General features: G+C 42.4%; 2 protein-coding genes and 1 long non-coding RNA gene across 8 annotated transcripts in view; 2 read left to right on the forward strand and 1 right to left on the reverse strand.

Moving 5' to 3' along the window:
• The first annotated feature begins 10,871 nt into the window (after window positions 1–10,871).
• On the forward strand, window positions 10,872–20,064 carry HSDL1 (hydroxysteroid dehydrogenase like 1). Of its 2 annotated transcripts, none has more exons than XM_005862561.2 (4): window positions 10,872–11,104; window positions 11,768–12,213; window positions 12,428–12,655; window positions 18,431–20,064. In XM_005862561.2, the coding sequence occupies exons 1-4, from the start codon at window positions 10,885–10,887 to the stop codon at window positions 18,527–18,529; spliced, it is 993 nt and encodes a 330-aa protein (XP_005862623.1). In that variant the 5' UTR covers window positions 10,872–10,884; the 3' UTR covers window positions 18,530–20,064. The 2 variants fall into 2 exon arrangements, with proteins under 2 accessions (XP_005862623.1, XP_014392179.1); XM_014536693.1 differs by lacking the exon at window positions 18,431–20,064 and adding an exon at window positions 16,986–18,417 and having other exon boundaries at window positions 10,879–11,104.
• A 1,143-nt stretch (window positions 20,065–21,207) lies between these two features.
• On the reverse strand, window positions 21,208–22,939 carry LOC106725453. Its single transcript, XR_001361343.1, has 2 exons — window positions 22,668–22,939; window positions 21,208–21,607 (listed from the first exon to the last, which is right to left on the reverse strand). It is a non-coding gene; the product is annotated as an uncharacterized LOC106725453 (long non-coding RNA).
• A 130-nt stretch (window positions 22,940–23,069) lies between these two features.
• The window catches only part of MBTPS1 (membrane-bound transcription factor peptidase, site 1), a 58,916-nt gene continuing 58,637 nt past the window's right edge, over window positions 23,070–23,348 (forward strand). For 2 of the 5 annotated variants that reach the window (XM_014536695.1, XM_014536694.1), the window contains exon 1: window positions 23,103–23,241. The gene's annotated coding sequence lies outside the window, so the exon portion shown is untranslated. Of the gene's footprint in view, window positions 23,242–23,348 lie in introns of all 5 variants that reach the window. The other 3 variants (XM_005862564.2, XM_005862565.2, XM_005862563.2) reach the window with 2 other exon arrangements.

Genomic DNA, 23,348 nt, shown 5'->3' on the forward strand with positions numbered 1-23,348 from the left:
ACCCAAATCCAGGGCCCCACCCACCTCCAGCGCTGGGCACCCCCTCTCCCCCAGACCGTGACACGGTTGCTCCCCACGGAGCTCTGAGAAATCATCCCCTTCGTACGTGCTTCTTTATTCTCATAACCAAAGGACTTGGTTTAAGAGGGATTTGTGGTCTTTGTTCTGAGAAGTAATTCAGAATAAGGTAGCGCTCCGAGAAAGGCCACCACCAGTTCCAAAGCGGTGGTCCTTAGCTCAGGCCTGCTGGACCCTGACTGCTGCTGGGGAGGGGGTTCTGGAGACCCGTGAGGCTGCCCCTGCCCAAAGGAACGCGCAGCCCCGACACAGCCCAGCAAACCCTGCAGCCCTGGTGATGCCAGCAGGATGCCCACTTGGGGGTCTCTCAGTGGGGCCGCCAGCCAGCCAGGGTTCTGGACTTTCATAGACCTTGATCTGAATCCCCACCGCCCCATTCTTAGCTGAGAGCTCCTGGTATGTCACTTTACCTCTGTAAGCTTCAGTTTTCCCATCTGTAAACTGGGGGTGATTATAACACTGCCTTATATGGTTGATGAGAGAAAAAGTGAGCCGACAGGAATAAAGCACTTAGAGTCTTTTTGCATAAAGCCAGCTCTCAGTTTTATTTTTTAATGATATATTTTAATTGATTTCAGAGAGAAAGGGAGAGTGAGGGAGGGAAGGAGGGGGGAGAGAGAGAGAGAGGAATAGAGAAAGAGAGAAACATCAGTGATGAGAGGGAATCATTGATCGGCTGCCTCCTGCACGCTCCTACTGAGAATCGAGCCCACAACCTGGGCATGAGCCCTGACCAGGAATCCAGCCAGGACCTCCTGGTTCATAGGCCCATGCTCAACCACTGAGCCACACTGGCCAGGCCCCACTCTCAGTTTTAACCCTGAGCACCACAAGTAGCCAATAGCTAACATTAAACACTTAATTATAGTGGCTAATAGCTAAAGCTTATTGATCACTTGTGTCTCCATCACTGTTCTAAGTGGTTTATGTGTATGACCTTATTTAATTCTCGTTATAATATTCGGCAGGAACTATTATCCCATGTTTATTAGGTGATGTCAGGAAAGCTCAAAGGTAAAGTAACTTCACCTTCACCCAAGACACCCAGCTGGGGAACCCCGATTCAAATCCAGAGTCTTCAGTTGTTTGTGGTTTTAATCTCTACAATAATGGTCTCTAGGCTGTGGTCGGCAAACTGCGGCTCGTGAGCCACATGCGGCTCTTTGGCCCCTTGAGTGTGGCTCTTCCTAAGTCTTAGGAGTACCCTAATTAAGTTAATAACAATGTAGTTGTTATATAGTTTAAGTTTAAAAAATTTGGCTCTCAAAAGAAATTTCAATCGTTGTACTGTTGATATTTGGCTCTGTTGACTAATGAGTTTGCCGACCACTGATAGGGGCATGGTATTGTTTTTTAATTGAGATAAAAGTTAATAGCGTAAGATTTACCATTTTAGCCATTTAGAAGTAAGTATACTTTTCATAGAAGCATATTCAGTGTGCAACCATCACCACTACTTAATTCTAGAACATTCCCATCCCTCAAAGAAATTGCACCCCATTAGTGGGCACTCCCTATTTTCCATTTCACTGTCCCCTGGCAACCCTAAGCTTTCTGTCTCTGTGGATTTGCCTGTTCTGAACATTTCATATAAATGGAATCATGGTATTTGGCCTTTTCTGTCTGGCTTCTTCCACTCAGCATAATATTTGAAAGGTTTGTCCAGGTTGTAGCATGTGTCAGTCCTTCATTCTCTTATCCATTGTGTGTACAGACCACATTTCCTTTAGCCATTCATCTGTTGATGGACATTTGGGTTGTTTTCACTTTTTAGTTACAGTGAATGGTGCTGCTGTGAACATGGCTCTGCAAGTTTTGTGTGAGCATAAGTTTTTAGTTATCTTCGGTACACACCTAGGAATAGATGCTATCATTTTAATTCCTACGTCACAAGTGGAAACCTGAAACTGAGGAGTATTGGATCATGAATGAGCACTTAACTCAGCTTCTACTCAGTTTCCCATTAATTCAGTTTAGTGGTCTACTAAAAATTGGCAAAGGAAGGCAAGGAAATTCCAAAAAGTCATGATACACCAACAATAACTTGTCACAGTGCTGACACAAAGTTTGAGAAACTTAAGATTTTTTTCTCCTCAAGAATGAAATTTGAGCTTTTAATGTAAGGCAGTATTTATTAAATATTGTATAATAGCACCATGCCAGGTCCTGAGGAGGAAAATTAAAGATGGGTCTGATCCCAGCTTCACACCTTCATAAAGCTGAAGGAGAATTTCAGACTTAAATCAGAAGAACAAAACTGTGAACGCATTTGGAAAATATCTTTATAACCCGGGGCTAAGACAGGATTTCTGAAGTCAAACAGAAGCACAAACCATGCAGAAAAAAGATTGATACATTTGACTACATTAAAATTAAGACATTCAGTTTACTGCATGCACTACAAAGAGACAAAACATACAGAGAACTGGTAACTAGAATATAGAAAGAATTCTTATAATTCTGAAACAAAAAGACAACATAATAGAAATAAGGCAAAAGCAAGGAATAGGCATTTCATAGATGAGAAAATAGCACATAAACACTAGAAGAACGCCAGTCAACCTTGTTAGTAATCAGGAAATGTAAATTAAAACCATATGAGATCTCATTTCACAACACCCTGTGGGCAGAAGGTGAACTGTTGGACATTGCAGCCTTTGAGGAAGAGGCGGTGTGAACTTGCTGTTGGTGGGTGTGCACAACGTTCAGCCACTTGGGCAGTGTCTCCTTGAATACTGGATGGCTTATGGCCTAGCAATTTGACTCTTAGGCTTATCTCTTCGAGAAACTTACACATGTGCTCAGGAGATGTGCATAAACATGTCCATGGCACCTCTGCTTATAATTGTAAAGTAAAAACCAGCAAAACAACCCAAATGCCTGTCAGCAATAGAATGGATATATGAATATAATGTGTTTGTGCCGTGAGATAGTGTGCGGCTGTGAAAGGGTAACCAACAACCCCAGGATGAATCTTGAAAACAACATTGAGTGCAAGAAGTCTCCAAAGAATACATGCAGTGTGATTCCTTTATATAAAGTTCAAAACCAGGCAGAACTGAATACAATTATTTCAGAATCGAATCCGTGCTGGGGTAATAGTACAACTATTCAACAACAACAACATGGCAATGATTATGTCGGAATTTAGGCAAGTGGTCCCTCCCCCACCCCCAGGATGGCGGGAGGGGATATATGATCAGGGCAGAAGCAGATGAGGCTTCTGAGACTGGCTTATTTGTGAAGTAGGGTTTTATGTGGGAGTTTTGTTTTATTGTTCTTTGAACTGTGCATAATATGTTTTACAACTTTTGTGTGTATTTTTTAATTTTTCTAAATTACAGAAAAGTTAATTTTAGTTAACATTTCCTGTTCTCAAAAGTCCTGTACTCTAGTTGGGGAACCAAGATAGAGACAAGTTAAGTAGAATGCAGAGCAGTGGGGTAAGTGCCATGTGGGTGAGACAGACAGAACTCAGAGGCGGGGTTCCTGCGGTGAGCGAGGAAGGAAAGGAAAGACATGTGTGGGCCTCCGGTTTACCCTCAGGGTCTGGGGGGTCATCGGTGCTCGTCAGTGAGTGCTAGGATTGAACTGGGGAGAAGGAAGGGGACTTGAGCTGTTCTTAGAAGGACAGATAGGATTTGAGTGCTGAGAGCAAGGCAGATTCAGACTGTGTGAAGGAAGTAAGATTCCTATACAAAATGTTAATGAAAATAAAGTCCAAGCCCTGCAGCCTTACTGGAAAGTTTTATAGTACCGGCTGCTGACGAGCATGGCGAGGACCACCTCAGGTCTACCCCAGTCACTGAAGATCCTAGGAATCTCCGAGGCTACTTTCTGGTTCCTGAATACCCTTGAAGGTTTTGCATTAAAGGGTATTGCAGGATTTTCAGCTTGTCTCTACTCTCCTAAAAATTAGACTGACCGTCCATCCGTCTTTTCGTCCATCCATCCATCCATCCATCCATCTTATGGCACTGTAACAGATAACCACACACTTAGTGGCTTAGAACAACACAGATTTGCTCTCTTATAGTTCTGGAGTCAGAAGTCTGAAATCACTTTCACGTGGCTAAAGTCAAGGTGGTCACTTTGGAGGCTCCAGGGGAGAATCATTTCCTTGCCTTTGCCAGATCCTACAGGTGCCTGTGTTCCTTGACCTGTGACCCCTCTCCCCATCTTCAAATTCTGCAGCTAGCATCTTTAAATCAGTCTCTCTCTCTGCCTCTCTCTGACTTCTGCTTTTGGTCACATCTCCTCTGACTCTAACCATTCTTCCTCCTTTTAATAAGGATAAGTGTGATCACATTAGACCCACACGGATAATCCAGGATCATCTCCCCATCTCAAGATCCTTGACTTAATCACACCTGCAGAGTCCCCTTTGCTACATAAGGTGGCTTGTTTATGAGGTTTGAGCATTAGACTGGGCATCTTGAGGGCCATTATTCAGAGGACCACAACACCTCGCTGGGGCTGCTTTGTCTTCTTCCCATGATACTTGCTTTATTTTCTTTGAAACATTTTGGCCAATCTGTCTTATGTTCTTTTACCATCCTCCCCAGGTGTCATTCCTTTGGATAGCCTGGTGATGTCTGTGTCTCAGCCAGGTCACTTTTCCCAGAATTCTTGATTTCTGAAGGTTCTTATACAGGCATATGGTGGACCCGAACCCACAGTATCTCCAAGGTGTGCCTGTAGTGGATTCGATTGCCCTTTCATTGCTGAGTTGAGTCAGCTAAACTGTAGGTCAGGCTAATGTTACAGGCCACGGCAGTTGTGCTTTGAGGAGGTGACTTTGCTCCTTGGAGTTTTGGCCATAATTTTCCCATGACACGTTTATAGTTGCAAAAGTGTAAGGGGAGAGACAGAGAAACATCGATGTGAGAGACACACATCGACCAGTTGCCTCTGGCACACCCCTGGACAGGGTCGAGCCTACAACCGAGGTACATGCCCCCAACTGTAATCAAACCCCGGACCCTTCAGTCCATGGGCCAATGCTCCAACCATTGAGCCAAACAGGCTAGGGCGAGAATGCCACCTTTTTACCAAAGATAAACATCTACAATTGACATAATCACCCAAAGTCCACAGTTTACCTGGAGGCCCTAAGTGTGTGATGAACTAGCCCTGGTGAATATCGCCTTATCCAAGTAAAAAGTGCCTGACAGCTAACAGAGAATTGCCCTTCTTTTCCTATTTTGGGACCGTTCTGAATTACTGTTTTCCTGCTCACTATTTTCCTTATTATTTTATAGTTTCTCACTTGATGTTTTAGTTTTCTGTAGAGATAAGAAAACAAAGCTTTATAATAACTTTTAAAGTAGGCTGTAAAGGGACCAGAATTTTCCTGTGATTTAGTATTGCTTTCTAAGTAACAGATTTCTCAAAGTTTTAGACTAAATACCTATCCACAGAGAAATTAACTAGTCAAACCCCCAAAGCAGGTTAAATGCAGCTGTACCTTTCTTGATGGGCTTCTAGACTTAAATGTGTAATATACTCCTTTAAAACTGTTTCCATGAGCTTTCCTGGAATTCAGTGGCTTTGGGGGAAGTCCTGATTTTTCCTTTTATTAAAAAAACATTATTTTCCATCATGTACTTAAGGGTGGGGAAGAAGAGTGAGGGGATGAATATAAGGAATTTATAATTTCCTGTTATTTTCCATTTATGGTCTATCAAGGTGTGAACAAATGTATGAAAATGGTGTGTCTGAGGAGCAGCAAGGAATCAGTCACAAAGGCATGTGCTCTCAATCCAGCCTTGCTTCATCCCCATTTGGATGGACAGGGTTCAGGACTCCTCATTTCCTGCCCACACGACTATAGCCACCTCCACTGCTGCCAGTAAATTCCACAGCAAACCCAAGCAGCTCCTTCCTTTGGCCTAAGGGACTTACTCAAAAGAGCAAGGCCAAACACTTCCATTTGGCATAGGCATTTCACCATCTGGTCCCCCTCCCACCCCCCTTGCTAGTCCCAGGTGCACATCCTGTGCTGTAAGCACATTGAACTTGTCACCGTTTCCTGGCAGGCTGGACCTTTCACAGTGCCGGGCCTTGCCTCCTCTCTGCCCAGGAGAGTCTTACACCTTCTTCAGCAGCACCCTCGCCACGTGTCATTGAATCACTTTGTTCATCTTTCAATGAATTCTGTGCACACAGGGTGGCAGGGACTCCTGGCTTACTTGGGTGGGTCCTCAGCATCCCACACGTAGTTTTCTTCATTGTTGTTCTGGTAGTTTGATTCCACATAGACTTTCCTATAGATCAATGACTGTGTGTCTAGGCGTCTGTTGTCTATTATTCATAAATACATTGGTGTTTGAATTTATTGGTCTTCTGTGAATTTGGTTGGTGTGAGTCAGATCTTTCCAACTTGAGCTATTCTCTGGGGACTGATCAAGTTGCCTTTCTGTACCTCAGGACTGAAGACCAGACCTAGAATGCTGTCAGCCCTCTGATTCTCTGTGATTTTAACAAAATACAACAATGATAATAGATGTTGAAGGTATTTGTCTATGATGGAGCTATAATGCGAATAGGTAGAGTTGAGAAGCAGGGCCAGCCTGGGGTTGAAGCCCCTTGACACTGCTGTTCTCAACTCACCCCTGATGCGGTGCATCTCTCCTGCTGGACCTCAGCAGGAGGTCCCTGGTGGATTTTGCACATGACGTTTTTCTTTCTGTAAAGGATCAGAGGAGTTTGTTTGGTGGTGCCCTCCGCAGTTGGGGAACAAGATGGTGTGTGGAGACAGAGAGCTAGATGGAAAAACAGCCTGGGAGCTGAGCTGAGACTGGGTAGTAAAGTCTAATGCAACAAACATGTGTTGAGCTCCTGCTCTGTGCCAGAGGCTGTGGAAGGTGCTGGAGAAACAGAGGAGTAAGATTTGGGGCCTCCGCCTTAGAGGAACTCGGCCTCCTGGGTGTAGTTCAAAAACAGAACGGTTATAACGCAGTGTCTAGGGTGGAAGGAGAGGGGAAAGGTGTACCAGAGTTTGTTTTCATTTCCTCGTTCTTACAGCACCTGCCCCACTCACAGGCTAGAAGGGGCTCTTCCACATACCGCAGGACACGTCCTCCCTGCCACCTCTGCCAGCTGATTAGCCAAGTGCTGGATACCTGAGCTCAGGTGGGCCAGCCAGACTCTCTGCCAGGAATTTGAAATAGAGATGAGGTGGCTGCAGTCATGTGGAAGTTCAAGTGCTCTGCAGGTGGATCACAGGAAGGTGGTTTGCAGAGAGAAAGACAAGGCCCAGGGGAAAGCCCAGGTGGACACCAGGGGGAGAGGGAGAGAGGATGGCCGTGTCTGCCTCCTTTCCTGGTCAGCCGGCCTCTTCCTGCATATTGTGTCCTGAGCTCCTGGTGTCTGTGCAGAGCGCCCTCTCTCGCTAAGCCAGTGGTTCTCAACCTTCCTAATGCCGCGACCCTTTAATACAGTTCCTCATGTTGTGGCCACCCGCAATTTCATTGTTACAAATTGAACATAATTAAAGCATAGTGATTAATCACAAAAACAATATGTAATTATATATGTGTTTTCCGATGGTCTTAGGCGACCCCTGTGAAAGGGTCATTCAACCCCCAAAGGGGCCGCGACCCACAGGTTGAAAACTGCTGCAAGCTATTGAGCAGGTTTGTCCCATTTGATGAATGTTCCTTAAGAAACACGGTGCGGGAGCTGTTTGCCATTCCAGCCGAGCCTTTCACCAGACAGACGCTTTTGGCCTTCCTTATTCTTAGATGAGGAAATATTTTTCTGTATACACACACACGGATTCATGGCATAAGAATTTTTGCATTTTCTTAATTTTAAAAATCGTTGATATTAGTTTTATATAAAGTTTTCCCAGCTGAGCTATGAGGGCAAAAGAAAGGAATTTGTTTTGTGTTAGTTTTTGTTCGCAGATGGGTCTTAAGGAGACTGAGCCTTAAGAAGGCCCAGAACTGGAGGAGGCGGTAAGAGGAAAATCGGAGTTGTTAATGAGTAGAGCATAAAAATTGGGAAACTTCTTTGTAGTCAGGCATCTTTCAAATTCGTGAAAAAATAAATTGTATTTTGGGGGAAGAAATTCAGTTTCCCATTAGTATGAGGTCATTGCATGAGGCATATCAGACCTCCTCCTTTTTAGTTAGAACCTTGTTATATACGCTTTGTACAGTTACCTTTCCCACACGTATTGCTTTGGTTGTAACCCATTAGATCTTGATATGTGGTATTTAATTTTTCACTGGAAACATTGTTTTAACATCTTAGATATATGCCCACCTGTTATTTAGAAGAAAAGATTTAATATTCCAAGTATATAGTTTTTTGTCATAGTTTTATTATTTCTAATTTTATTACATTTTGTTTGAAAAGTACTAGTGCATACAAGTGATTATTTTTTGCATTTAATTTTTGCAATTCATGGCCTAGTATTTGATTAGTTTTGACAAATAAATCTCTTTATTTGATAAGAGATTATATCCTTATTGTGGGGCATTTAAGAACCCCCCTGCTTATTTATTTCTTCAGTTTTCTGTCATATTTCCTTTGTATATTCTATTGGTTTGTAATTTGGACTGGAAATGTTAATATTCAACATGTGTTCTAAGGTATATTCAATAATTTTAAACTATTTTATGTGCCTTTTAATCACAATACAGTGTCATCCTATATAATAAAAGCCTGATATGCTAAGTGTCTGGTCGTCTGGTCAGCCATTCAGTCAATCAAAGCGTAATATGCTAATGATATGCTAAGGCTGCTCAACCGCTTGCTGTGACGTGCACTGACCACCAGGGGGCAGATGCTCCGACCGGTAGGTTAGCTTGCTGCTGGGGTCCAGCCAGTCGGGGACTGAGTGAGACGGGCCAGACATGCCCTAGAGCCCTCCCTTGGTCCCTCCCTGGCTGGCCAACCTCCCACATCCCTCCCCGGCCCCTATCATGCACTGGTGGGGTTCCTTGTCCTGGCCTGCGCCCTCTTGCAATCGGGCTGAGGGACCCCCCCCCCCCCACACCAGCACGAATTTCTTGCACTGGGCCTCTAGTTCTTATATAAACACATTCTATTTGTGGTTATTTTCTCCTGCTTAGTTGAGAACTTGGGTTGAGTTCACATTGTAATAAAAAGGGAGGGAATTCACTCATTCTTCCTTATACTTATGGCAAGTTATGCTGCTATTTTGGGGTATTTTCTTAGTTTCAGGACTTGCTTTTTCTATTTCAATGGGATTTCTATAAAAGAGATTAAACTCAGATTAAACTGGCTTAAAATCAGTTTTTTTTTAATATAATACTAGGGGCCCGATAGAGGAAATTTGTGCAAGAGTAGGCCTTCGCAGCCACAGTGGCTACCCCGATCCCTCCCTTGCAGCTGGGGCAGCTGCCTGGATCCCTTGGATGCAGCCCTGGCTTTGCCTGGAAGGTCGTCTGGAAGGACGTCCAGACGGCTGTTTGGTCGATTTGCATATTATGCTTTTATTATAGATATATTAATGTATCTTGTATTAGTATATGCTGTATTCTTGTATTTGTGTATATCTGAGTTCCCTGTAATTTCATTGTAGTCTATTCTAGTCTGTTTGATATTTTGTCCCTCATTGACAGTGCAGTTGGATCAGTGGCTCCCCAGGTCGAGTATAGGATGAAGTTCATCAACCTTGGTCATACCTGCCTTTGTCTACCTCTGCAGGTTGTCTCTAATTGCAGGCATATGTACACCAGTTCATACGGCATTTAAAACTGTTTTGTCAAATGTCTGTCTCTTCTCCTAGCTACAATTATTTAACTCATCTTTGAGTCCTTAGCATCTGTCACAGTACATGGAATATAGTAGGTGTGCTATAAATGTTTGCTATGTGGATACTTATAAGAGTTATATTGGACTTCTCTTTCCTCAAACATAAAGGGTCAAAGATAATGGTATACAAATTAACCTGGTAAGATGGAGGAGTGCTTACCCCATTCTCATTTGAGAAAACCACATCTTTAAGTTTGGGGAGTATTTCTTTTCAAATATACATTTTTGGATATTATTTATGTAAAAGTTTATTAAAGCTTAGTTTTGCCTCACCTGGATTGTAAACTTTTTGCAGCCAAGGCCATGTCTTTTTTTTTTTTAATATATTTTATTGATTTTTTACAGAGAGGAAAAGAGAGAGATAGATAGTTAGAAACATCGATGGGAGAGAGACATCGATCAGCTGCCTCCTGCACATCTCCCACTGGGGATGTGCCCGCAACCCAGGTACATGCCCTTGACCGGAATCGAACCTGGGACCTTCCAGTCCGCAGGCCGACGCTCTATCCACTGAGCCAAACCGGTTTCGGCCAAGGCCACGTCTTAATTTTACTTCTATTTCTTCTTCTTCGTGTCTACATGGGCAGTAGGCTCTCTGCACCTGCTGATTATGAATAAAGCAAAGAAACAAATGTCCTTCTCATCTGTTATATGAATTAAAGTCTGGGCATGTCATCATACTGAGCTTGAAGCTTTTTTAGGGCACAGAGCATATTGTGTTTATCTCTGTATCCACAACATGTAGCACAGTGCCTGAATTTTAGTAGGAATTTGGTAACTCTTAGTAGTTGTGTTGACTAATCTCCTTGGAAGAGAAGAAGTTTATAAACTATAAATGTTAATGAGATCATAACTTGCCTGGATCCATGGGCAACATGGATTTGAACTATGACTGTTATTTGAGTGCAAAATTATTCAGTTCTGATGTCCTCAGCTCTTTTTCTTCACTCAGACTGTGCATGTTCCTTTAACTTACTAAGCACAGAACTCCTCTGTTTCCCTTCCCTGCAGGCTGCCATGGCTGCCGTTGACAGCTTCTACCTCTTGTATAGGGAAATCGCCAGGTCGTGTAATTGCTACGTGGAAGCTCTAGCCTTGGTGGGAGCCTGGTATACAGCCAGAAAAAGCATCACCGTCATCTGTGACTTTTACAGCCTGATCAGGCTGCACTTTGTCCCTCGCCTGGTGAGCAGAGCAGATCTGATCAAGCAATATGGAAGATGGGCAGTCGTGAGCGGTAAGAAATGGGATTTCTATCCTTGTCTAATCTAAAATCTCCTGTTTGTGTTTTAAGTTGGGTATATTATTCAAGGAGTTACTAAATTTCATGGGAACTTGCTGATTTAAAAAAAAAACTTACTATTTTTTATGATGTTCACATTTTCTTACTGCCATCACCTTGGAAGAATCTTCCTTTGATTTTTGTCCTTATTCTGCTCTCTCTTATTCCCAGTATTGCTCCAGCCCCACCTTCCTACTCCTTGCTTTCCTTTTTGCTCTTTGTTTTGAAATTGTCCTTACAAACTGTCACCACGTTGAGAAAAGCTTTCCTTGTTTTAAATATTGTAATTTATCATTTCTCTTGTTTTAACTATCATTGTAATTTATCATTTCCTGGCACTTATTCAAGCCAGATATATGTTTGAAAACAGTTTCCTACTGTGTCTCATCAACTTGGTGAATGTAAAATAACTTTTCATCTACCTGTCAGGGTGTCTGGGAGAGTGTTTGATACATAATATGTATTTTCATATTATGACATTGTTCTTGACTGATCAGTATTAGAACTTGCTTTACTTCTAGTGTGATTCTTTCTCTGATTAAGCAGAAATGCTAAATGGGATATTTTAAAGATCTCACCATGAAATGAGTGTGCTCACTGTTCCTGGTTGTATTATAGGCGCAACAGATGGGATTGGAAGAGCCTACGCAGAAGAGTTAGCAAGCCGTGGTCTCAATATTATCCTGATTAGTCGGAACCAAGAGAAGTTGCAGATGGTTGCTAAAGACATCGCTGACACCTACAAAGTGGAGACCGATATTATAGTGGCAGATTTCAGCAACGGCCGTGAGATCTACAACCCGATTCGAGAAGCCTTGGAAGACAAAGACATTGGCATCTTGGTAAATAATGTGGGCGTGTTTTATCCCTACCCTCAGTATTTTACTCAGGTCTCCGAGGACAAACTCTGGGACATCATAAATGTAAACATTGCTGCGGCTAGTTTGATGGTCCACATAGTGTTACCGGGGATGGTGGAGAGAAAGAAAGGCGCTGTTGTCACTATCTCTTCTGGCTCCTGCTGCAAACCAACTCCCCAGCTGGCTGCCTTTTCTGCTTCAAAGGTAATGTATTCCTGATTGGAAATGAGATCTCAATGCAATAGGACATTTATTACAATGGTTTGGCCCAATCTGTTGAGCTCTTTGTCAGCAACTCATGTTGCTAATGCTGTATTTTTTTTTTTTCCTGAAATGATTATAAGCAAGCCTCATTTTCTCCTGAATTTTCTTCCAAGTTCCAAAAAATTAAGTCTTTCCCTCTGCTCCTTTTTAACAGGCTTATTTAGACCACTTCAGCAGAGCATTACAGTATGAATATGCTTCTAAAGGAATCTTTGTGCAGAGTCTAATCCCATTCTGCGTGGCTACCCACATGACTGCCCCTGGCAGTTTTCTGCACAAGTGCCCGTGGTTGGTGCCTTCACCAAAAGTATATGCACATCATGCCGTTTCTACCCTTGGCATTTCGAAAAGGACCACAGGATATTGGTCCCATTCTATCCAGGTAACAGTATGCCTTCACTTTTGTAATTAGGTTAATGCAATCCTAAACCTTCCTAAATGATACATGGGAATCTGACTGAAGCCTCCGGCTGAAAGATGAGAATTGCTAATTCTGATTCTTAAACCTGACACTTTTTTTCTTCCTCAGCAAAAAAAGTAAGGGTTTATTTTTAGGAAGTGGCCCACGCCTGAAGACAGGTGACCTAATGCTCAAAGATCTGGCTCCAAACCTGATACTGTTAATGGTTCTGGTTAAGTCACTAGATTTTCTTTTGTGGGATTATTTAGAGCATTCAAAAGTTTAACCTACTTGACATCTGAGATGAAAGGTGCTCCTTTAATATAAGTAGATGGTAGCCATATAAAATACTAAGAATTTAGATGAGAATTTAAAAATGCAGACATTCTAGTAATGCTTGAGTGGATACCTCTAAGTCAACAATATGATCAAAAGACATAAAGTCACAAAGGTCTGTTTCATGTAACACAGTTGTCACATCTCAGTAATCTCAGTATATTCTTGGACTCATTTGTTTAAGAAGCGTAGAATTTTTTATTTTTTAGTTTGTTCTTCAGGCATGACAAAGACTTGGGTCTTTAGTGTTTTAAAGAATAACTTTGTTAAATATTTGAAAATTTGATTCTAAGTATTAGAGAACTCATAATGATTTATTATAATAGACACCTGTCTCTTTATCTGGCATAATAAGTAGATGTACCCTAGTTTAGAATTCTTTTTTCTTTAATATGTAGAATTTTCTTAAATTATCAGCAGATATTTGGGGAACTCTTTAATAAAGATTATCAACTTTACCAAGACCAAATAAATAGATAAGTAAATCAAGAGTAAATGTGTACTTTTCTCAAAAGTTTTGGCTATAAGTTTTTTTTTAATAAGAAACAGTTTTATTTAAGTGGTTATTTCCAGGTCCTTAATTACTGGAGAAAAGCAGAGAAACCTAAAATAATTTTCCAAGCCACTGACCATGAAGTTTCCTGAGAAATGAAGATATAATAAAGATGATGTTTAGATGCAGTAGATATTTTGACTGCATTTATAAAACACATTTTAATTGCAATTATACTTTTCACATTGATGGGCTTTTCTGGAGAATGTAGATATTTTTTTCTGTCAAGAAATCCTATTAAGCTAATTTAATTCCTAGAATAGTTTTCTATAGAAAACTGTTAAAATTTTCCACTTTTTTCTATTTTCATTTTTATTTTACTCAAATTATTTTCAAAATTATTAAATTTTTTTTTTCAGTTTTACAACAAATATTTGATTCATTAGTAGCTGTTTTGTCCATAGCAGTTTTTCTCTGGTAGCTTTTGTTGTCATGACTTTTTCTTTTCTTTTTTTCTCTTAAAATATATTTTTATTGATTTCAGAGAGGAAGTGAGAGGAGAGAGAAACATCAGGGACGAGAGAGAATCATTGATCAGGTGCCTCCTGCACACCCCCTACTGGGGATCGAGTCAGCAACCTTGGCATGTGATCTTGACCAGAATCGAAACCGGGACCCTTCAGTCCTCAGGTCGATGCTCTGTCCACTGAGCCAAACCGGCTAGAGCGTGACTTTGCTTTTATAATTATTTTCTCTGACTCCATTTTTCTCAGATTGCAAAGATCTAAATTTTGTCAAGGTTTTAATTTCTGTCTTTAGCTTATAAAAAATTTACTGTGCGAAGTTTGATATGCTAAACATACCGTGAAAAGTTTTGTTTTGTGCTGTTTATTCCAGTTAGTCTTATATGTTACTAATTAAATAAGAATGATGGGCTGACCGTATTTCTTGACAAGATAGGCGAGAGATTGAACATGAGGGGTTGAAGGAAAGGAAGAAACACATTCTCAGGTTTTTGGTTCCAGAACCTCAGTGGTGCCACTTACCAGGTAGCATGAGAGGAAGAGGTCAGGCTTTGGAGAAACAATACGAGTTTTACACATGCTGGATTTGGAGGGTCTGGGAAATAGTTAAGAGAAGTGGAGTTGGCAGCTGCATAGGTGGGAGCTCAGGTGAGAGGTTTGTACGGAGGTATAGGCTTACTGGTCATCAGCGTTTAGCTGGATGATACGCTGTGGGATTGGTGATATTATCCAAGGAGAGTGTGTAGAGGAGAAAAGATGGCCTGGTCAGAGACTCAAGGAACTCCAACATTCCAGGGAAGGTGGACTGAGAAGGGCAGCCAGCGAGGTCAGTAGGAGAGGAGGAGAGTGGAATATGGATGTGAGGGTTAGAGATAGTTTTCAGGTGGAAGGCATAGTCATCAGTGTCACATGGTGCCATTTGGCCCATAGCATAAGGACCAACATATGTCTGTCGGGTTTAGAATCTTGGAAATCCTCGATTAAAGCAGTTTTGGAGGCATTTTAGGGAGCAGCTGCATTACAGTCGGTAGGTGACTATAGAGAAGTTGGGGATATGGAGACAGTGTGCTCAAGATTATAAGGCTGTAGCCTGGCTGGTGTGGCTCAGTGGTTGATCGTCAGCCTATGAACCAAGAGGTCACTGGATCAGTTCCCAGTCAGAGCACATGCCCAGGTTGTGGGCTTGATCCCCAGTAGGGGGTGAATCAATGATTCTCATTATTGATATTTCTATCTCTCTATCCCTCTCTCTTTTTCTCTCTCTAAAACCAATAAACATATATTTTTGGAGGGGGGGGGATATAAGGCTCTACAGACAGTGGATTGGGTCCAAAGGAAGGAATTCTCTTTGCTATTTAATCTATGCAAATCAGCAGTGACTTGACTGTAATTTAATGCTGGAGGAATGGGGTAAGTGGAGAAGAAAGAGCTTAGAGACGGGAGAAAGGAGTTGATTCCTGGAAGTGGGGGAATAAGGCTGAAAGCACAAGTAGAGGGGAAGTGATGTGAACTTTGGAAACAACTAGAAAGTGAAGAAGGAGAGAGGAGAGGCTGGGAGTCCACTTAGAAGTTGAGAAACCCGGTCTGATGGCTCCTGTGAGGTGAGGGTGAGGTGGAGGGAGTGCGAGGCTGAGAGAGTGAGGTTTGAAATAATAATTGTGAAGAAAGGGGAGTGAGGTGCCTGGGGACCCATCAGTGGATGGCTGAGCAGAGAGGAGGCCTGAGTGATGGCGGGCCTGAGAATTGATGGTGCCTTCAGCTATGCGGCTTTTCTCTAGCAGCACTCAGCACATTCATATGCATCTATTACCCGCCTTGAAGCCACTTCAAAGAGGGCATCAAAAGTAATTTCACAGAGAACATTTCTGAGTTTGTGTGAACAGAGGTTATGTTTGACAGGCTTGCACAGAGGTTAGGAAGCAGGTTTTCTCACCCCTGCCTCAGCCTTCCTTACACATGTCTTCATTTCCTTACATGCCTGTGAAACAGCATTTCTGAACAGAAGCATTAGAACTGACTCACAACCATGACATCTTTGCTTTCTCTCATATAATGTAGCAATTGCATCTTACGTGTATTATGCTAGTTGTCTTAATAAAGATTTGCAAGCAAAAACTAAAAAAAAAAAATGATTTGGACTTTAAAAACAGCTAGAAAGGAGTCAAATGTATTTGTTTTCATTGTTCACTAGTTATTAATGTTGATTTGGGAGCATTTCTTATTTCCAGAAGTGGCATTAGGCAATATTCAATTGTCAACTTTGGAACACATAGTAAGCCGGACAGAAAAAGGAGGGCCTTTCCTTTATAGCTTTCTGTTTGTGATCCTTGACATAAAGGCCAGAAACATGCTGGTATGTGTGTGGCTGAAAAAACAGTTCATTTGACAACTTGAGCAGTGAGTTTCTTGCCTATGAACATGGAGACTGTGTTCCAGGTGACAGGAAAGCTCCGGGGAAAGGGGAGTAGAGTGGGAGAATCTGAGCTCTCCGACTAGCTCATGGTCCTTTCTGAATGTCTACCTACTTTGGATGTATTTGTTCACACATACGCTGTGTGTTGCCGTTGGGAAGATAACACATGGCATGGAGGGGAGTGGTGGAGCTCAGTGGAAATGAGAAGGCCCTGAGGCTGCATATTGAGATGTGGGTGAGGGTCCGGGAGCCAGGCTGACAACTGTGGCAGAGGAGGACCAGCTCCACTCTTAGGCCTGGACAGACTGGTCAGGAGTCCGAGCATGCCCAAAGCCGTACAGAACCCGAGATCCACCCCTCCTCTCTCTGGTAGACACACTCACACTCGCACCCTCCTCTTCACAGTGGCCCTCCTGTGCAGTTTGGAGTGCCAGAGACTTGGCATTCTTTCCTGTGACCGTTGTTCTCGAAATAGGCGACGAGTCAGCCCCTTTGGTCTGTCTGTCAGTACCCAGGGGATGAAATTCTCCCCTTCTCTTCCATTAGCTCTCTCCACCAAGCTCTTTCCACCTGCTTCCCAGGAAGCTAAAAACCTCATTGGGATGAGCTAGACAAGATGAGCCAGTGACATCTCCAAGTGCAGCACCTAAGGAAACTGTGAAAAACACCTTGATGCTGGTCCCCTGCAATAGACAGTGGTCATGGATGGACATTGAAAACAAGCAGATTTTTAGATGCTGATTCTTTCTCGATTGAATAAAGATTGAAAAAAAATGTACTTTGAAGGGGGATCCAGTTTTCTAGTCTGTCTCAGGTGTCTATGTGTTTGCGACACTACTTACTGGGTCCTCCTCTGGGACCAAAAGCTGACTTCTTTCATCTCCTTGGATTCAGAATCTTTTGCTTTAGGACAGCAGCTCCAAGGAGGAATATCCAAGCATTTCCCTCCATGAAATCCTAGCTGTTTAAAGAAGTCCAAAGAGACCTTAGTCCTTCCCCCAGAAAGTTACCCATGGCTCCAGGCCAAATACTGGGCTCCTGTCTCTGAGGTGGTTTGGAGCTTCTGTGGAATCTGCTGTGAGCAGCTGTGGTTCCCGACTGTCTTCCTGCAGTTCACCATACTGGGACTCCCTCCTTATTTGGTGTGGTTCCCTGGAGCTGCAGAGTAACCTAGACTAGAATTTCAGCACTTGCTGGGGGTCTGCCCATTTCCCTTTCTTAACATGCAAAGTGTTAGAACTTTCACGCCGTATAACGTCTATACTGACAAATGTGCCACTATAGTGCAGGGTGTCTCCACCTCAGCACTATTGGCATTTGGGGTTGGATAATTGTTGTGGAGCTGTCCTATGTGTTATAGGATGTTCAGCCCATCCTTGACGTCTGCCCACTGGATGCCAGTAGCACCACCACTCCAGTTGTGACAACCAGTAATCTTATAACCCTGGGGGAGGGGGAGCAAAATGGGCCTGGTTGAGAACCTGGTAGCAGAACAACATCAGCTGGACTCCCTGGATCCCCAAGCCATCCTCATCACATCTCAAGACAGTGTACTAGGGTCCTAGTGTTGTTTATTCAGTTTTCTTATTTAACTTGGCTCCATTCTGCCTCTCAAACCTGTTTGCTCACATAGCACTAACTTTTATCTATTACAGCTGCCTTTCCTTCTGGAAAGAGTTTATAATTCTTAAGCAAATTAACACACTATTCTTATCAAGTAATGATGGAATCCTATTATTGCATGTAGGTGTGTCCCCCCTCATTAGAGAAAGGGGATGGATGGGTGGTGATCATGTTTCTATTCCCATAGGTCTAACATATGGTCTTATGCTAAGGAGGTGCTAAGTACAGTAGCACCTAAAGTCTTTTTCCTTTTTAGTATTTAAAGTGATCAGTGATATTTGTTGGATTAAATAAGATGCTGATCTGTACATTTCAGTGTCAGTGGCTTTGGGTTCTAATCTTTTAACCTTTTTCTCTTCCATTTTTAGTTTCTTTTTGCACAGTACATGCCTGAATGGCTCTGGGTGTGGGGAGCAAATATTCTCAATCGTTCTTTACGTAAGGAGGCCTTATCCTGCAAACCCTGAAACTGGATGATGGTTTGGGACGCTTTGCCAAGTCATGGGAACCTACAGTATTCTGACATTTGGAAGAACACATTTAATTTATCTTCTGTATTTTCTTTTATTACTGATGACTTAGCATATTGTTGGCTCATCATTTGCAAAGCAAACATAATACTTGTAGAGAATGTTGTGGAAAAACTCAAGGGCCAAATGGATGGCACAGAGTAAATAATGACTGAGGCACAAGAACTGATTGAGGAAACTTCAATTTCAATGCTTTTTCCCCCTAAATTGTTCAAAAGTTGTGTGGTTTATGTTGTTCTAGGAGCTACAGCAATCTGGTACTGAAATATAACATGACTTGTGACCTCTTAAAATTTCAGATGGTTTTTTTAAGGGAAATTATGTCAGTAGGTGAATTATAGTATTGGTTTTCAAATGTTCATCAGGAAAGACTATTTAAAAGTGTTATTTTATAAGATGGCTGGTATGATTAACAGTAGAAATCTGTGTGTGTTAATACTGTGTAGCTCTAGTTGTCTGTCTGTATATGAAAATGCTGCTTTTCAACTGATATTTCATTAGAGAACCATATGTTTATGGATGTGTGTATCTGGGTAACTTTATGGGTAAGTTACTAAAAATTTTTTTTTTGTTAAGCTGGTTTAATGTGGAACCTTACAGGGTATTAAAGTTCTAGATTATTTCGTTTTATACTAAACAATCTTACCCAATTTTGTGCTATTGGCTTGCCAAGTATAATATTACTTACACCATCTGTTTTTTTAACCTACCATGGAATTAATTCATTCCTAGATTTGGACGTGTAATGACTGACTGTCAGTAATCTGTTGATTTATAATTATTGTGGATAAGTAGTGATTTCTTAGCCTATGACCCATTTTATAACTAAAATTTAGCCCTATAGAGCTTGTTACATCTGGTTTTCATACACTTTTCTATGTAATATTATTTAATTCCAGTAGCATTATTGGTGTAAACATCAAGTATTTATGAAATTAGTAGTTAAAATATGGACAAATGTGTGTGATATGTATTGTATCTGTTGAAATAAGTTAGAAGCTCATTCTTGGTTCCTGTAATTACTTTATGCATTATAGTGAATAGTTTTTTTGGTGTGAAGATAATTATGCATAGCCCCCCACAATATGGGTTAGCATTGAAAGCTACTGTGAAATGTTTTTGGTTCAGGTCCTATAAAGCCAAACATTTTGAGGACCACATACATAGTGCTTGACAGTTGTAAATCACTGTATGGATATGACAGTGTGTGCAAAGTAAAAATTTGGAGTTTAATATTGGGACACTGATGCAGAAGCTAGTACATTTTTGAGATCAGGACTTTTATGGAATTGTTTTCTCCTGAGATGATGTTCCATTATGAGTAGGTCTAAGCATGCTTTCATGTTATACTCACAGTTTTGCCAGTGACATTGCTTCAGTATTTTCAGATGTGACTTGGACTCAGTTCAGAAGCTCTTCCACTTATAGATCATGCCTTCATCACATAAGAGGAAGACATTCAGATGTGAAAACATACACACTAATGGCACTACATAACACTGAAGGTATTGATGGAGTTAGTTTAGAGCCTTTATTTGGTTACATTTGACATTTTCCCTCACCCAACAATTATGGTCATTAAGACTAGAAAAAATTTGATGTCCTGCCACATTGACCTGAACTTAAACATGTAATTAGCAGCAGCAATGTAATGTAAAAAGTACCATATTTATACCTGTGTTATGTGGTACAGCAACGTCTTATATTTATAGATTAGGTATTGAATCATTGTTACATGATGAGACTAAATAAACCATGTCAGTGATGTTTTAAAAATTCTTTACTTGGCAGGATGTATGTAAATAAGCTTATTGGTGCAAAGTTAGTGAAAGATCAAAACCAAGAATCTTCCTTAGGTTTTATGTTTCATAAAATACTTTTTCCCAGAGCTCATTTTAGAGTAATAATTGGACCACTGTAGATGGGTTTCTTTTTTCTTCTTCTTTTTTTAAAAAAATACTTTTATTTCTTTCAGAGAGGAAGGGAGAGGGAGAGAGAGATAAAAACATCAATGATGAGAGAGAATCATTGATCAGCTGCCTCCTGCACCCCACACTGGGGATTGAGCCCACAACCCAGGCATGTGTTCCGACCAGGAATTGAATCATGACCTCCTGATTCCTAGGTCAGCACTCTACCACTGAGCCATACTGGCCGGACCTAGATGGATTTTCTTACTAAGAATGAGGGAAATAACCTTTGAAACAATCTGTGAACTGAAAATTTAACAATGAAAGTGGCTGCTTCTTCCTTTGGAAGAGGTTTTGCTCCATATATTTGTGAATGGATTGTCTGGAATGAGGGATACATTTTTTCCCCATAGAAACAATTACTTAAAAATTGTAAAAACTTAATTTATGAACTTAATTTATGGATGCAATTCAATAAGAGCAGGTAATTAGGCAAGGAAATTGTACATATGCATGTCTTTTGAAAATATTAGGTTGGTTTCTTCATCTCATTCTTCTAATAAGGTAAGATGAAGGTTGGTTTTAATCATTGACTTTGGCAACATGGAGATCGATTGGTGGGGATGAAAGGGAGATTGTAGTGAGTTCAAGAAAGAGTGGGAAGGACAGGAAGACAGCAAGGAGAGAGACAGCTCTACTGAGGAGTGTTTTGTTTTAACCTCAAGTTACTCAAAATCTTGTCACATTTGGGAACCAGTGGGTTTAGGTGGTGTCCTCTGTCTTTGACATTGCGTGCCCTCCGAAACAAAGACCAGTCTCACCGTGTGTCTGTCTCAGTATTGGCTAAGCTGTTATTCTTTAAAATAACATTTAGTTTAAATAAAGATTTACCTTCCACGGAATTTCGAGTGCTTTATTACACACATGAAGCATGGGTTTAGGACGTTAGAACCTGGAGTGGTGGAAAACCGGGAGACCAGGATGCTGTGGCTCTCCGCCTTTCTTGGTGGATTTCTCAGCCATCTGTCTCATGTCCGAGTCCCCTTCAGTTTACAGGGTTCCAAGGAGCTGGCAGCATTCTTCACTTCCCTGTTTTTGGGCTTCACTGTCACATGACAAGGATGTTTGCAATGCACTAGCCTACCTTAGCCCCTGACACTTGGGCTATGCATTCAATGGTACAGTGACTTAAAGGGCCCTTAAAAGAACCCTGGCCAAAATCAATTTACCCCAAATTAGAACAGTTAAGTTTAAGATCAAGTGCATTAATCATGGCAGCAGGGAGTTCTGCTTAACTTTGAGCATCTCAAAACTGGGGAATGAGGGGGGGGGGGGGGGGACTGTTTCACCAGGTGTGGATTGGTCTAGATGTAACCACCACTGTTTACTGGACATATCATGACTCCAGCTTTGTATGTTTTATTTAACCCTCCTATGAGGTAGGTATTAATATCATTGGGGGTGGGTGTAGGAAGGTGAGGTATAAAGAACAAGTACAACTTGCCCAAGATCACAAAACTAGCAGGTGATTCTGTATCCCCTATATTAAACCAGTTGGATTGGTCTAGATGTAACCACCACTGTTTACTGGACATATCATGACTCCAGCTTTGTATGTTTTATTTAACCCTCCTATGAGGTAGGTATTAATATCATTGGGGGTGGGTGTAGGAAGGTGAGGTATAAAGAACAAGTACAACTTGCCCAAGATCACAAAACTAGCAGGTGATTCTGTATCCCCTATATTAAACCAGTTTGTTAAAGGGAAGATGAAGTGCTGTGACATTTCTGGTCATATTGGTCCTATGCAGCATTAGCATGCTTTGGTGGAAAGTTCAAGCAAGACATAAGCAGTTTATCTGACTACATAGCACATAATTTTTCATTGGCATTACCAAAGTATGTTTTCCGTTCCCCAATTGTGCCCAAGCCAAGTGTGGGCCACTTCAGCATTTCTACAGAAAACAGCCTGTGATCCCCAGTATTGAAATCACCCACGCATTTTGTGGGGGGAGGCAAACTTTTGATACTTGTTTCTTTGAAGGGGGGTAACACTTGGTATTATCGGTCCAGGCAGGGCGGAAAGGAGCCAGGAGTGGAGCAGACAAGATTTGGGGCAGGGGTTTCGCCTGTCAGGGTGAGAGGGAGACAGGTAACTGACTCACGGGTGACTGCTCCGCCCGCTGCCATGTCGGTGAACGGGTGGGGGTTTGCAGAGTTGGTGCCGCCGGGGCCTCGCTCTGGACCCGAACACCTATAGGCCCCAGGAGGAGAGCGCTGGATACAGCTTCAGGCGTTTATAGCAAATGCTGGCTACGGGGCCCGATCCGTCAGGTTGGTTGTCCGCAGGACAAGGGCCAGCGTGGCTGCTTTCGTGCCTGTGCCTGTTCCCTAAGGTCCCAAAGCCCAGCGCATCCAAGGACAGGTGCCGCTACTAGCGCAGAGCAAGACCTACGGCCTGCAGCCCCGCCCCTTCCCCAGGGCCGCAAACGTCGCGAGACTGTCGTTCGTCTTCCGGCCCAGACCCTGCGGCCCTCGGCGTCTGGAGTGCGCACGCAGGCCTCACGCAGGGTACGCACAGCCGGCGGGGCTGGTGTTTTCAGCCGTCGGTCTCCCCGTCCCATGGCGTATTCTCGCGAGAGTTGGGAGTAAACAGCCCCGAATGGAGACTCGAGGTGTGTGCGCCGCGGAGGAGCCGTCATCCTGGGCCCTCCGGACCCGAGTGTGAGGCAGCAGCAGGTACGTCAGGAGGCCCGCTCCCCGAGTCACCGCATCTCCCGATCTGCGCGGCTGTCGGCGCGTGCTGAGGTGCTCTTCGCGCCCGAGGCCCCGAGGATGGGGGTCTG

This window comes from Myotis brandtii, unplaced genomic scaffold, assembly GCF_000412655.1.
Source record: "Myotis brandtii unplaced genomic scaffold, ASM41265v1 scaffold165, whole genome shotgun sequence".
NCBI lineage: Eukaryota > Metazoa > Chordata > Mammalia > Chiroptera > Vespertilionidae > Myotis > Myotis brandtii.